At 40.1% G+C, this 13,553-nt stretch overlaps 1 protein-coding gene across 1 annotated transcript in view; it reads right to left on the bottom strand.

Annotated features, from left to right (window-relative positions):
* The window catches only part of LOC308368236 (complement C3-like), a gene marked incomplete at both ends in the record, with an annotated part of 57,406 nt that extends 44,255 nt beyond the window's left edge, over positions 1-13,151 (bottom strand). Inside the window, 3 exons of the mRNA XM_080842365.1 lie at positions 3,319-3,487; positions 5,710-5,902; positions 13,075-13,151. Coding sequence (XP_080698491.1) covers positions 3,319-3,487; positions 5,710-5,902; positions 13,075-13,151 — 439 coding nt within the window. The remainder of the gene's footprint in view (positions 1-3,318; positions 3,488-5,709; positions 5,903-13,074) is intronic.
* Between the last annotated feature and the right edge of the window lie 402 nt (positions 13,152-13,553).

The raw sequence follows: 13,553 nt of genomic DNA, 5'->3' as shown, positions 1-13,553 counted from the left end.
TTACTAAATTGAATGACCATGCTACCAAATGGCTTCTTAAAGCAGCAAAAAGTAGATCTGTTCCGAAACTAGGAAGCTATCCACCTAAAAGGCTTGCAAAAACCTTGCAAACACCACCAACCGCCCAGTTGGTGCTGATAGAAACTTGCCACCACACTAACTGGTGTCTTTTGGCAGTTTACCTGTCAATGTCATGCGTGTGAAATCTTTCCTTCCATTTTTGCAGGGCGTATATAGGGCATATCCTGGATGGCTTGTGGGCCATATGCTATCAAAATTAATTTGAGGATGGTACCAAAACTAGTTGCCTATAAAACCATACCTAAGAAAGTGTCAAATTGTTGCATAATGTTGCTTTAAGCCATGCAACTATGCTCAAATATTTAGTTTTTTCACAAGAAGATGCTTTCAAGATGACCTTAATGTTTTTGGTGTATCGATAAACGCATATAGCATGCTCTTTTCTCCACTGCAAACTCAGTCACTGGAGTTTTTTCCCCCAAAATGGAATGAAATTACTCACGCTAACACCAGACACAAAAGAGAAGGCAAAATCACATTATTCCAAGATAGAATGCTTAACAACAGTTACAGAAACAGAGCGCCAGAACATTACAATATTTACGGTAATTCGCTCGTGAAGCAACGGGTTTTTTGAATGGAGAAAAGCGCGGTCTTTTATTCACGAGATAACGACAAGACAACAAGATGGCAAGTCCAAATTAATTAGATTTAGCTTTAATTATAGAGAAAGCTGTTGCAGCTGGCGTTAGGGCGGCTCTCCAAAACCGACCTACATTGGGAACAAGTGCTGCAACCAACACCACATCCCGCTCCACGAGCGAATTACCGTAAATATTGTAATGTTCTGGCGCCAAATCTTAAATGTAGACTGAACATAATTCGGACATTTAACATTTAGATATACATTTAACATTTACGTTTACATTTAAGTATTTATATTTTACATTTACATTTAACACTTATATTTAACATTTATATATAACATTAAACATTTAAGTTTATATTTAATATTTACGTTTACATTTATCATTTACATATATATATATATATAACATTTACATATAACATTTAACATTAACATTAACATTTATTTACAACAACTTAAACAACAATTTCTCTCTAAATGTTTGAAAAGTTGACATGTGAATATTGTCTTGCTTTTTCCCCCGTATTATAATGTTAAATGTGCCAAAACTGAGCAGGATTTTAGAACGTGCAACATTTTACAAACGGCGCCCCATAATTGTCTGTAATACTGTTCACACTCTATCTTACAATTCTGCAGATGACAAGTTATCTACCAGGGATTATTTGCAAAGTTAATACCATTAAGCCAAACCAATAAAGACACAATTTTATATCTTTTAATCTTTTATTTAATTGTAAACGTGTACCAAATGGAAATATGAAACATGAACAACAAATGGAGTTGTTAAACTGGTCAATGCAAAGTTTTATGCTCTTTTGATTGCAGAAAAGGGAAAAAAAACATATTGAGTAACCCAAGACTAGGCATTAAGTTTGCATGCCAGGCAATAACCAGTCAATAAAAAAAGGCAAATCTTCACGTTAGCTTGACATTGCTAAACTACCAGCTTTATCTTACCACTACGTTAAATAAATAATCAAGGTACAATCGTGTTATTTTGATGCTATTGCTGTATGTACTTTGCTACATACGGTATAAAATCATGTCAGTAACCGCATACGACATGCAAAAGTCATAGACATTAACTCAGCATAACTCGACCTGTTTCTCCAAATTTGAAGGTGCATTTTTGAAGGCTAGCAAATCCTTTTTTGAGGTAGACAGGAAACGCACTGAAATCTCCACCAGTTATTCTTGGGGCCTCTGAACTTGAACATGTCCTCAGATGAGGCTGACTCTGAATCCATGCTGAAAAGTTGTCTGTTAGTCAGGCTGTTTGACGAATGTTTAAGCAAAACAGGCAAGGCTACCGTAGTGCTGCTGCCAAATAAACACTCTGCTGTCATTGGAGCTGATAGAGCCACCTGATTGGCTGAAAGCAACGCAATCCATATTTTTGTGTAGGCAACATTTTTGGCGAAACTGTGTTCATAAAATGTAACGAATAACAACACATATTGTAGAAATGTAGAGGAGTAAAATAATAGATAATAGCTGCAAAATGTAACGAAGTAAAAGTAAAAAATATGCACTATTATTTTAACTTAAGTAAAGTACAGATACGTAACTAAGTAAAAATACTTTGTTACATTCCACCACTGGAAATCACAGAATCTTCAGACCTGGCCCCATGCTTCAAAGAAGAGGCAGATACGAAAATATACGTCTACATGCAACAGCAAATGGAAGTAGCACAGTGACAATCAAAGCAAACGACACTGATGTTGTTATTATAGCAATACCCTGCTTCCAATCCTCTCTAAAGCAATACAGTAGGTCTGTTTGTTCGCTAGTTGCTTATTCTGACATCGAAAAAGACTAGAATGAACATACAATTTGATTGGCTGTATGGTACTATATAAGGAGTAGCACTACCCTCTGTTCTCATTCCATATAAAAAACAACCTTTAAGCTATGTGTAGAGGACAGTTAAAATTGTTCATAGCTAGATTTGTCGCTATAGTGGCTTTTTTGCACTTTTTATGCTTCACTCGTCCCAGAAGTCAGAACTTCTGCACATACTGGAATCTGGAATCGTCAAGCCTGATGTAGAGCCATGCTGACGCTATCATTATTGACGGGTCAGCCTTTTTCAATGCCAACCCTCCACGTGGATCAAAAATGTTTAGGGACTATGCTGCAGAAGACATCCTTCCTAAGGTACAGGCATATTGTTCGAAGTACAAGCGAGATGTCATAGTCTTTAACGTTTACAAGAAGTCCAGCCTGAAGTCAGAAACCAGAGCACAACGTGGGAAGGCCATTAGAAGAAGGGTGACAGAATCTAGTAAGGCTCCTTCAAACTGGAAAAACTTCCTACGAGATGGTGACAACGAGACTGAACTCTTTAGCTTTCTGGCAAGCAAAATATGTCAAGTAGTAGCAGAAAGCACTATTGTGGTGACAAACGGAGAAGAGATACTCAGCAACAAGAGTAAAATCACAGAATCTTCAGACCTTGCCCCATGCTCCCAAGAAGAGGCAGATACGAGAATATTCGTCCATATGCAACATGCATGTAGACGTATATGTTCGTATCTGCCTCTTCATTGAAGCATGGGTGTTGGCAAAGGGCTTCCCGGTGAGACATTTCCCAAAAGGAAAGGTTTGTGGTGTTGATGGTGAGGAAAGTGATATTATCTTACCTGTGGTTGAAGGTGTATATATTGTTTTGTCTGTTTGTAGAAAAATATATCCAGCTTGGAAAGAAATGAGAACCAATTTCTCCAGAAGGTGACTTGGAAACTGACTTGGAAACTGAGCTTGGAGATATACATATTTCGTCTCAGTCCTAACCAGATCCCCAGTAGGAACCTGCAAACAAATTGGAAATTTTCTCAGACAAGAGTGTTTCCAATGGATACAAAAAAATCTAAATGATTACATGAGACCTGGAGACATTATGTTTCATTTTGTACCCAAGACCTTAGACATAAGAGTTAACCGTCAAGGAAATTTGAATGACAGTCTGTGAGACGGTGAAATTCCCTCCCTCTCACTGTGACTCATGAGGAGTATGGCCCGGTGTGGGTTGGACTCCCCTGCCACAATGGTTGTATCCGGGCTCCCCCACCATAGTGGCTGGACCCGGGACAGAAAATTGGTTCAATTAAACCCAACTGGCTGCCCTATTTAAAGGGTGCTTCATGTTCATGAGGAGAGACTTTTTTGAGATTGCATAGGAAGAACTGGAAACAGGCATGAGTGGCTATGAGAGGCTAAAAACACTTACCTGCTGTGTGGCTAAGTGGAATTGGTATCAAGCTGTGTGGATACTATTATGTGCTTTGTGAATATGTTCCTTGTGAACTTGTGATAAGTGAACTTGTGAACCTGTGTAGGGAATATGTTCCTTGTGAACTTGTGCTCTGTGAACCTGTGAAGTGAATATGTTCCTATAGTGAACTTGTGATTAGTGAATCTGTGCCTTACATGCTCAAGAATATGCCTAGTTCTCCTTAGTGCAGGGACGTGCACATGAATTTTGAAGGGCAGTCGCTCTGCCCTGGAGAAAAGGGGCAACACAACATTTTTTTCACAGCCGCTGCCACGCCCCCGCCCTGTAATCGCAAATTTTCAAAATATCATTTTAAACTGTCACTTACCGCGAATGCCACGCCCCCGCCATGTAATCGCAAATGTTCACAATATGATTTTAAACTGTCCCTTACCGCGAATGCCACGCCCCCACCATGAAATCGCTAATTTTCAGAATATAATTTTAAACTGTCACTTACCACGAATGCCACGCCCCCTCCATGTAATCGCAAATGTTCACAATATGATTTAAAACTGTCCCTTACTGCGAATGCCACGCCCGGTCATGTAATCGCAAATTTTCAGAATATCATTTTAAACTGTCACTTAACGCCACGCCAACGCCATGTAATCGCAAATATTATTATTATAAAATATTTCCTTAGGAGGGGCAACAAATTTCCTTTGGAGGGGCAACTTCAGTCAAAGAGAGCAAACGGGCAGTTGCCCAAGCAACCTTAGCACACTCCTGTGCACGTCCCTGCCTTAGTGTCTGTAGCACTTTGACACTAAGCATCTGATTGGATATTGCGAGATGGCTCGGTGCAAGATCTATGACCTGTGCATCACAGTCAGCTACCGTTGCACCTGAAACAGCTGTGAAAACAGCTGCCATTGTCACTCTGCTCTGCTCTTTGCAACAAATACCATTGGTAAGACATGAAGAAATGTACGCTTGAAGAAGTCTTGGAGATACTCTTAGGATTAGCTCATGGGTGCTCACTTTCGGCACTGTTTCCGCAAAAAGACAATTAGGCACCACATTACATACGACATATATAACATGCACTTAAAAATAGTGTGATGTCTATGCAGATTTGTGAATGTTGAAAACAGGGTAAGCAGTTCATGACTAAGCCTATTGTACTTATCGTACTTGACCAGCTCCATTCTTATGCCAAATCTCTGCTTGCAAAAGTGTCAAGCCTATTTCACTTGCTATGCTAGCTATGCTTTATGGTTGCAGCCGATTGTATCGGAGACAGTTGTAATGCATGTTACAGTTTGCCCCGGCTGACCACTCCTAATATTTGATATGATATTTGGAATCTAATACATTGTATGCAACTTTATTGAGGTATACCTTCCAAGTCTTGTAAAATGCTGAGAGACACCAAAACTGGGAAACCCACCCCAGACCAACCTTACAAAAGTATCTCTTAGAGGAGATATACTATAGCTTAGAAGATATTGGGAAAACTTAAGGTACAACTCACTTAGCACCAAGAAGGCTCTGGGCAACCCAGAACTGCTCAGAAAAACTAAATCTGACAGGATCGCCTGATAGCAACACCTGCACCGCACTTATCTGGTTTTTAATCAAAATGTTAGTTTTATTGATATTGAGTACATCTGGAAGAAGAATTTTTGTAATTCTGTTGAAATGTGTGGCAAATGTCTTTCACACAAGTTGAATAGTAAAGCAGTCATCAGTTTGAAAATCACCAGGAAATGTATTGGTCTCCCATATGAAAAAGAATATATCTTAATTTTCTTACCTCGATTTCGGCTAGTTCCTGAAAGTTGTTGGCTGCAGTCAGGGTTACACTTTTTTCTTCAAGGAGTGTTCTGGTGGGGAATCCGAGGACACTAACTTTGACTGTTAGTTGATTTCCGGTGTAGTCTTGGGCCTCCACAAACACCTTCTCTGGGGTGCCCACCCTCAGGAGGTTAGGAGCCGACATCACAAAGCTGAAAAAGCATCATGTTATCTGTGTGAGTGTGTGTATATATATGTAGATACACACAGACAAATGTATATGCATGAGCGGGAGAGAGAGATTTTGACTAACACACACACGCAAGCCTGGTTATTAATATAAAAGTATTTCGCTAGCCACCCTTTCTATACTATTTTAACTCTGTGAAAGCTGGCGCAACCTCAGGTGCTGATGCCATTACGTTACATGGGTCTAACATAGTTTTCTCGTATGGCAGAACACCTCAAATACAATTGTCACTGTTAAATTATGATCACCCTGTTTATTATGATCGCCATCCATGTCATGTAGTGCAGTATCCATTATCTCATGTCCACTTCACTCCCTGTTTCCATGTACAACCCTGGTTACTTCACACATACTGTTACTCCCACTTTTTCATCACTCCCGTCCTGCTGCTCGTACGTGGAAGACCAATACATTTCTCCATGTCCCACGGGGGAGGGAGAAGAGAATCGTCTTGAGGGGTGTTTGATATTCATTTTCGTATGTACAGTATGTCAATAATATTTGTTGTGTGCGTAAGGTGTGTAAATATTGTAGTTAGTATATGTGTAGCCCGGGTGCTACCCAGGTGTATGCTCAAGTGCTATGTTACAAATAGTGCCCACTCATTAAACTGCATAATTTCAACTGTGAAATGTATTGTGTGAAAAAACTATAATCTACATTACATCAGACTTTATTTGGTGCATGTCTTTGGTTGGCCAACAACCCTTAGGCTTATTGAAGTTCCGGTATTAGGGATTTGTATTGGTTGGGGGGGGAGACACAATGAGGGAAGCCAGGACAACAAGACAGGTAGAGAAAAACACCTGTGCACAGTAGTTAGTAGGTATACCGAGAAGCCACCTTCAGTGAGCTCCAGTAACGTTGAGTTGACACTGGAGCATCAGACATTACTGGGTATTTGCAGTTTTTGTTATTGCCAGTCTTTTAAGTTTAGCTCTCCCAACGGAGATATTAACCAAGCCCACTGCTAGGTCCCCACCTACATGCTAGCACAGTTGTAGCATTCCGTAGTCATTCTACATGTGGCAGATTGGGCTACGCTTCCACAGTTCATCCCCTATGCAAACTTTCCCCCAGGTGAGATTAAAGGAACCATAGCAACACTGATTACTGGACGGGCTTGTATTTTGATATTTAGCCCAGCGTATGTCACGGGGAGGTACTTTCTCCTAACCTTGTTTTGCTTCCGGGGTGACCCTCAGTTAGTATGGTGGCAGGGGGGTTGCAAGTTGCACTTTGCGGACTAATGTTGATAACCAAGGAAAGCAACTTTGGCAGTTAGCCACGTCGTCCATTGCTGCGCCTATCATGGTTTATAATATGCCTTGTTTCACTTGTCTATTATTCAGCGTGACTGGTTCATTGTTGTTGGCAAGGCCAGTATAGCAGTTGCTCGGACACTGGGTGCTCGGTGGGAATCAGCTGGAGGTAGGCTGGTTCAGTTAATAGTACAGAAGCCTCCGAGCCCCAAAATCGCTGCTGTTCTGTTCTCTTGTCAAAACGTTAAGGACTGACTGGAATGCTCATGTTTGTTTGTATCTTTCTTTGATTTCGTCCATGCATTGGGCTGGGCTGGGGTATGCTGCCATCTATTTCCGCTTGGCCTTCATGTTTTGATGATTTGTGCTTCTGCTGTGTTAACTGTGGTGGTGGGAATTCTGAGTGTGACTGTCATCTAGCCTAACCGGGTGTTTGCTGAAGTGCCTGCGTGTGCATATGTGTGTGGATGTGTGTGTGCGGCTAGGGTTACCCATGTTACTGTGACCAGGGCTGCTAACCCCCGCTAAACCGTCCCAGGGGTTGTGGTGTCACAGCCGGAGGTCCTCTCAGTCCTTAGCCCCTCTGCTAAAAGATAGCCTCAGTAGTATAGCACACACTATTAAATCCTGTCCTTGCCTTTTCACTGTCAAGTGTATTGCTAATTCCAGTGCCTCTATCTCTCTCACTGGACAGGTGGTGGTTTCACTTGGTACTCCATTATCAGAGTCAAGTTGAGTATGCACTATGAGCGGTACGATTTTTCCTGATGGATTCTGGCTAATTTGACCCTGAGGAACAAAACTAGGGTGCTGTTGTTTACTGTATGTCAGGGGGGTTACTCGGGGATTGAACCCGAGATGCTGGATGTGGGGAACCAGCACAGCCCAGTGTGCTAGAGAGGACCCAATGGCAGTGTAGCGTTCTTTAGTGTCTTTATTGGCAAACAGAAGTAATCCAACATACAAGAGATATGCCAAACAGATGATGTCGCAAAACTGGTTAATGTCCAAACACAGGAAATAAGAAACAAGGCAAAAAGTCCATAAACTTAAAGAGCTACCAAAAGGGTAACTATCAAAAGACACTTAGGCCTAGCAGCGAGAGGCGAAGCCCTAATAGCAACGCAACAAAAAGCAGTTTGAGAACTGCAGGAGATCCATACCTCAGGAACTCGCGCTAGCCAAAGAGTGGAAAACTCTAACGACCCGATAAGGATCACAGGAGCTAGCCAGGTATTTAAACCCCTAATAATCAGAGGATACATGGGACACAGATGAGTAATGCAATCAGTATAGATGGGACACAGATGAGTCACACAATCAGCATAAATGGTTCACAGGTGAGTAACACAATGTCACTTCTACGATCAACCTGTCCAATTGTTCTTTGGCCACCAGATGCCGCCAAATGGTGGCAATCGCCTGCCAAAGTCCTGACACTGTAACCCGAGCAAACATTGAGATTCTGCCACGCCCTTTTAGCACACCTCCAGCGCATCTGTATCTCAGCCTCTGAAGGTCGTAGACACTTTAATTGGGTCTCAAAATGACCCGAATAGGCATGTTTATACTGTATGCACTGTGTAGGTTTCTAAGCTCTAAAACCATTACTTTTCGAGATATTTGTCCTCCTGTTATCCCCACAAGTGAACCCCCTCTACTGTCTCCCCTTCCTGACATCACCTATAGTTTATGGTTTCAACCCCCAGTATTTTACCTGACTGAATGCTATAAATGCCAACACATTGTACATTCATGTACACCATTCTCTGAGCAACACACTTAGAGTGGGTCCCCTTAGAGGGGGGACTCCAGAAATCCTGACTGCGTCTTCCAGTTGTTCTTCAAGTTGGGCTTGCTCATTTATATTCTATCAGTTGCAACCATGGTCCACCTCAGTATCATTTGCAAGAAGTTAATTATATCTTAGGGTAGCCTACCAAACCTCAGTGAGTTAAAATAATAAACATAAAGTCACCAATTTAGACTTAAATCAGCTAGACCAGTCCATGCAAGTGGAAAGTGAAATGGCTACGTTTGTACATGTTTGCAATCCTACAATAAAATATATTTCACTGATTCTTGAGATAAGGGACAAAAGTACTTTTGAAACCTAAAAAACTAAAATGGGCAGCACATTCATTTGGAATTGATTTTCTTATAAACACAGGTCAGACCTAACAAACCATGTAAAGGAACAAGTTTTTTATAAAATCACTTTTTATAAAAAACTGCATTTATCCAATTTGTGTGTTGACATTTGTCAACTCCGTCTGATGCATTAGAAATCATTTTATTTAAATTGAAATGATTTGGTGACACTTTAAAGTATTTAAATATCTAATAATAGTGGGCCTACTCCTAGTTATGTGATAAAAAAAACTTTTTTATTATTTTACACAGTTGAGGATAAACGCCATTGGAAAAAAACTTAATTTAGTTATTTCTTTTTTAAATTTAATATATTTTATTCGTGGTTATATGCAATCAAGACACCACTGCATGTAGTCCATGCAATGTTTTAGTGAATTAACTCAATAAAATGAACAGAAGTAAAAGGCATTTTTAGAAAAAAGACAAAAACTCACATCTTAGGGTGGGACAAAACTGACGGTGTTGACGGACTGATATAGAATTACAGCAAACAAGGTCTGTTAACAAGGCCCGTAAAGCACGCATGGGAAATGTATGTGTTTTCAGTCCGTCTATGCTTGGATTATAAGTGCATCTAACTGTTTAAGGCCAACTTGAATCTTATAAACAAAGTAAATGAACTATGCAGGGTCCAGAATCCTCTCTGTGTGTGTTACGAGACCATCAATTTAGAGAAATGGCACACATAACATAAACAGGCCAAGAAAATGGTGACGGTGAAAGGTAAAGATCTTTAATGATTTACCAAGAATTAACTCAATACACCACCAGCTCTATACTATGAACAAAGTAAAAGGTTAACTTTAAACTAAACCCATCCAGGTTTGGTTGATCAAACAACGTTTTACCTAACAATTAAGATAAACAAGAAGAAAGCAGGGTGCCTTTGATTAGACATTGGGCAGTAAACGGTGAACATGTTTGAGCTCAATGAAGTCCATAACATCAGAAGATATGCTATACAGCTCTCTTGTGCGGCTTGACTGGAGTGGAGATGCGCTCCCGGTTAATTTCATAAGAATGTCCTTGAGCGGACAGAAACAGACATCCCTCCTTCCATGTTTGGGATGGAAATTGGCTGTAGGACCACAAGGATGCATAAACTCCACTTTCAGATCTTGGTGCTCACAATCTATTTGCATGCACTTTGCTAGCCACCAGTGGTCATCATAAATCACTGCTAGCCAGTCTCCTTTGTCAATGTTGTTGATAGTTATATCAACCACAGTTACATCGGGACTTCTGAATGTCTCCTCATCCTCCATCAAATCACCATTTTCCTCTACCTCCTCCTCCATTGTATCATCTTCTTCGCGTACCTCATTTACCATCTCCTCCATCAACATGGTCAATGGCCGTTTCTTCCTGGTCCTTGCTTCAGTGTGTTGCTCATTTATTTTTTGCCAGTCAGTCAGTTTTGTATTAGTATTATGCCAATATTAGATCATAAACACATTCTGTGTTTATTATGCATCAAATAATGAGGTTTTTGGAGTATTTATCAACTCCGTCAGTTTGAACGTCAACACCGTCAGACGGCCATTCTGACGGAGTTGACGTCTGACGGGGTTGACAAAATTCAACATTTTTATTGTCTGAATTGTATCCCGTACACTGGAGCCATTTTGATTTTCCCCAGCTGCTAGCTACCTACATAAACTCATCAAAAACACCTCAATTTATTTCACAATTCTTATTTAAAATAATCATTTTTGGATGACAAAGTTGACATACAAAACCTGTGACGACAGTTATATCAACTTTGTTAGCTTAAAATGAATACAAATGTTAAACTTACGAGACCATGTGCTGTACTGCTGCATCCATCAAGAGAAGAAGCATGTAAAAGGGGTCCTCAGGGTTATAGTTCAGACCATAATATGCCTGATTTTTTTATTTATTTTTTATTCTGACGGAGTTGACATGAACTGAGGACACTACTTTGAGCGGCAAATATTAATGGATAATTTGATTGGTATTTCGCTTTATGTATTTGGTTACATTTTATAAAGCCATGCAATTCATTTCATAATAATATTTATGTATTTATTACATTTTTAATGACTTTTCTTTGCAATTAGAATTTGTGACCTCTTGCAGAGGACATGTTAATTTGCATGTACTTTCTAGGACAATGCTTGCACTTGGTCAAATTGCTATGAAAATATATAAATATAGACAAAACTAAGTACATTGGTGTAGTTAAGTCTTTCATATTGAGCTATTAAAGTCTATTTCAATTCATTAATATCTGGATTTTTAAGCCAAAATTTGTATTTCAGTGGAGGACATGTGTTGTCCCTTATCTCAAGAATCAGTGATATAATGAAAAACTCCATGAAACAGCTGCACGATCCAGACTGTGTGGTGGGGAAGGGGTTAAATTGAGATTGAGCGGGACTGATGAACTGTTAACCCTCCTATTATCTTTGGGGTCAATTTGACCACATTCAATGTTTAACGTCTCTAAATAAATGATTGTCATCATTTTTTTCTTGATATTTAATGACTTTTCCTAATTTATTGAGGACAACTGGGTAAACATAAAATGAACATGAAGATATGTTTTCAATGTCCTGTAAACATTCTTGATAACATAAATTGTTTTTCATTCTCAAAGTTATAGCTGACAACAATATGTACTTAGAAAATAATATAAAGCCATGAAAACACCATAAAGATATCTCTTTCCAATTTTAGGTAGGATTTATGGTGATCTGCATATTTCTCCATAGTCGTGTAACAGGTATTCTAGATGTATAAGGGGGGGGTGGGTGGGGGGGGGGTTGTTTTATTTGTTGTCAACAAACAAACATAAAGTACCTAACAAACAAACTTGGGTAAACATTTGAATTATAATAATTTTCTGGAGGTTTAAATTGCTGGGGTCAAATTGACCCCAAGGGGTAAAATATGTTTGAAGGTTACAGGAGGGTTAATGCAGCTCAACTGGGAAGTGGTGGGGGCTTGGGGTATCTATTAATGATTAACATGGGAAGCGGCTTATGCTGCATTTGGGACAACTCGGATCACAGAGCGTCTGACGTGTCAACCAGGGAGGAGCTCAAAAGTGAGACAGTGTCTCCTCCCCGTTGTAGTTTGCAACTGACAAACCTAACGGGAGATCTCATGGAATTGTGTTCCTTATTGTTGTTTACAGGGAATACAGTTGATGCTTGACTTTCCTTTTACTTGAAATGAACACCTCTGGCAAAATAAATAATATTGTTCATTTGATAAATCGCTGTACAGTCAAAAGGTTTGCATTGCAGATTACATCAATTCTGTGTTTTGTGGACATTATTTTTTTTTTTGCACTAATGCATAAAATTGGCCTTATTTAATGATTTAGCAACAAAAAGTTTCATGAACAGTACCCAGTAGAACTGGGCGGGCGGTAGTCAGGACGCGCTGCCAGTGAGTAGGAGACAGTGGATGCACAAAATAATCTTTGTGGTTCTCCCAAACTTTTTAAATGAGTGAATAAAATGGGCTGGCTGCATTACTCAATGACACTATGTGTGCACAGCAGGAGGGTATTGTAGTATTAACTCTTAGTTAGCAAACATAAACAACTGAAGTTTGCTATTTCCGCTGAAAAGCAGACATCTATTGGCCTACTAACATAATTCAAATGTGCATTCCTAAAGTTCTTGTAGTAAGTATGGAACAGTACAGAGTATGCACTTTTATACGTGTAAGAAAACAGTCTACTCACAGTGGGTCACATGTTGAGAGATCGGGGAGAGAGAGAGCCACAGCGGCCACACACACCACCAGCAGGTCCACACGCATCCTGGCGGGGTCCTGGGTCAGCTGATCTGAGACCTGTATCTCCCGCAGGTCTGGGATGAGAATGCCTCCTGGTCTTGTGTACTGCTGTTTAAATTGCCACCGCAAAGGTAACCCCACCCCTACTTATGGACCAATAGAAGCTTGTGTGTGTTGAAAGGGGAGTTGAGTATGTGAACAGGATCATTGTGAGGAAATCACATGGTACTATTGGCATGGGGGGGGGGGGGGGGGGAGCTTTCACCATTATCAAGGACTCTATCTTAAATACTAGACACAATGTTGATGCCAAAATAATTATCGCTTTGAAAGCAGGTTGTGATAATGACATCAACACCTCAGTGGATCTTTTGCCAAAGTGTTGATTGGCATTAATGTGAGGTGCTAAAAATGTACCGTCTCACA

The sequence above is a fragment of the Sprattus sprattus genome (genome assembly GCF_963457725.1).
Source record: "Sprattus sprattus genome assembly, chromosome: 1".
Classification (NCBI taxonomy): Eukaryota; Metazoa; Chordata; class Actinopteri; order Clupeiformes; family Clupeidae; genus Sprattus; species Sprattus sprattus.
This window is presented reverse-complemented; position numbering and strand designations above follow the sequence as displayed.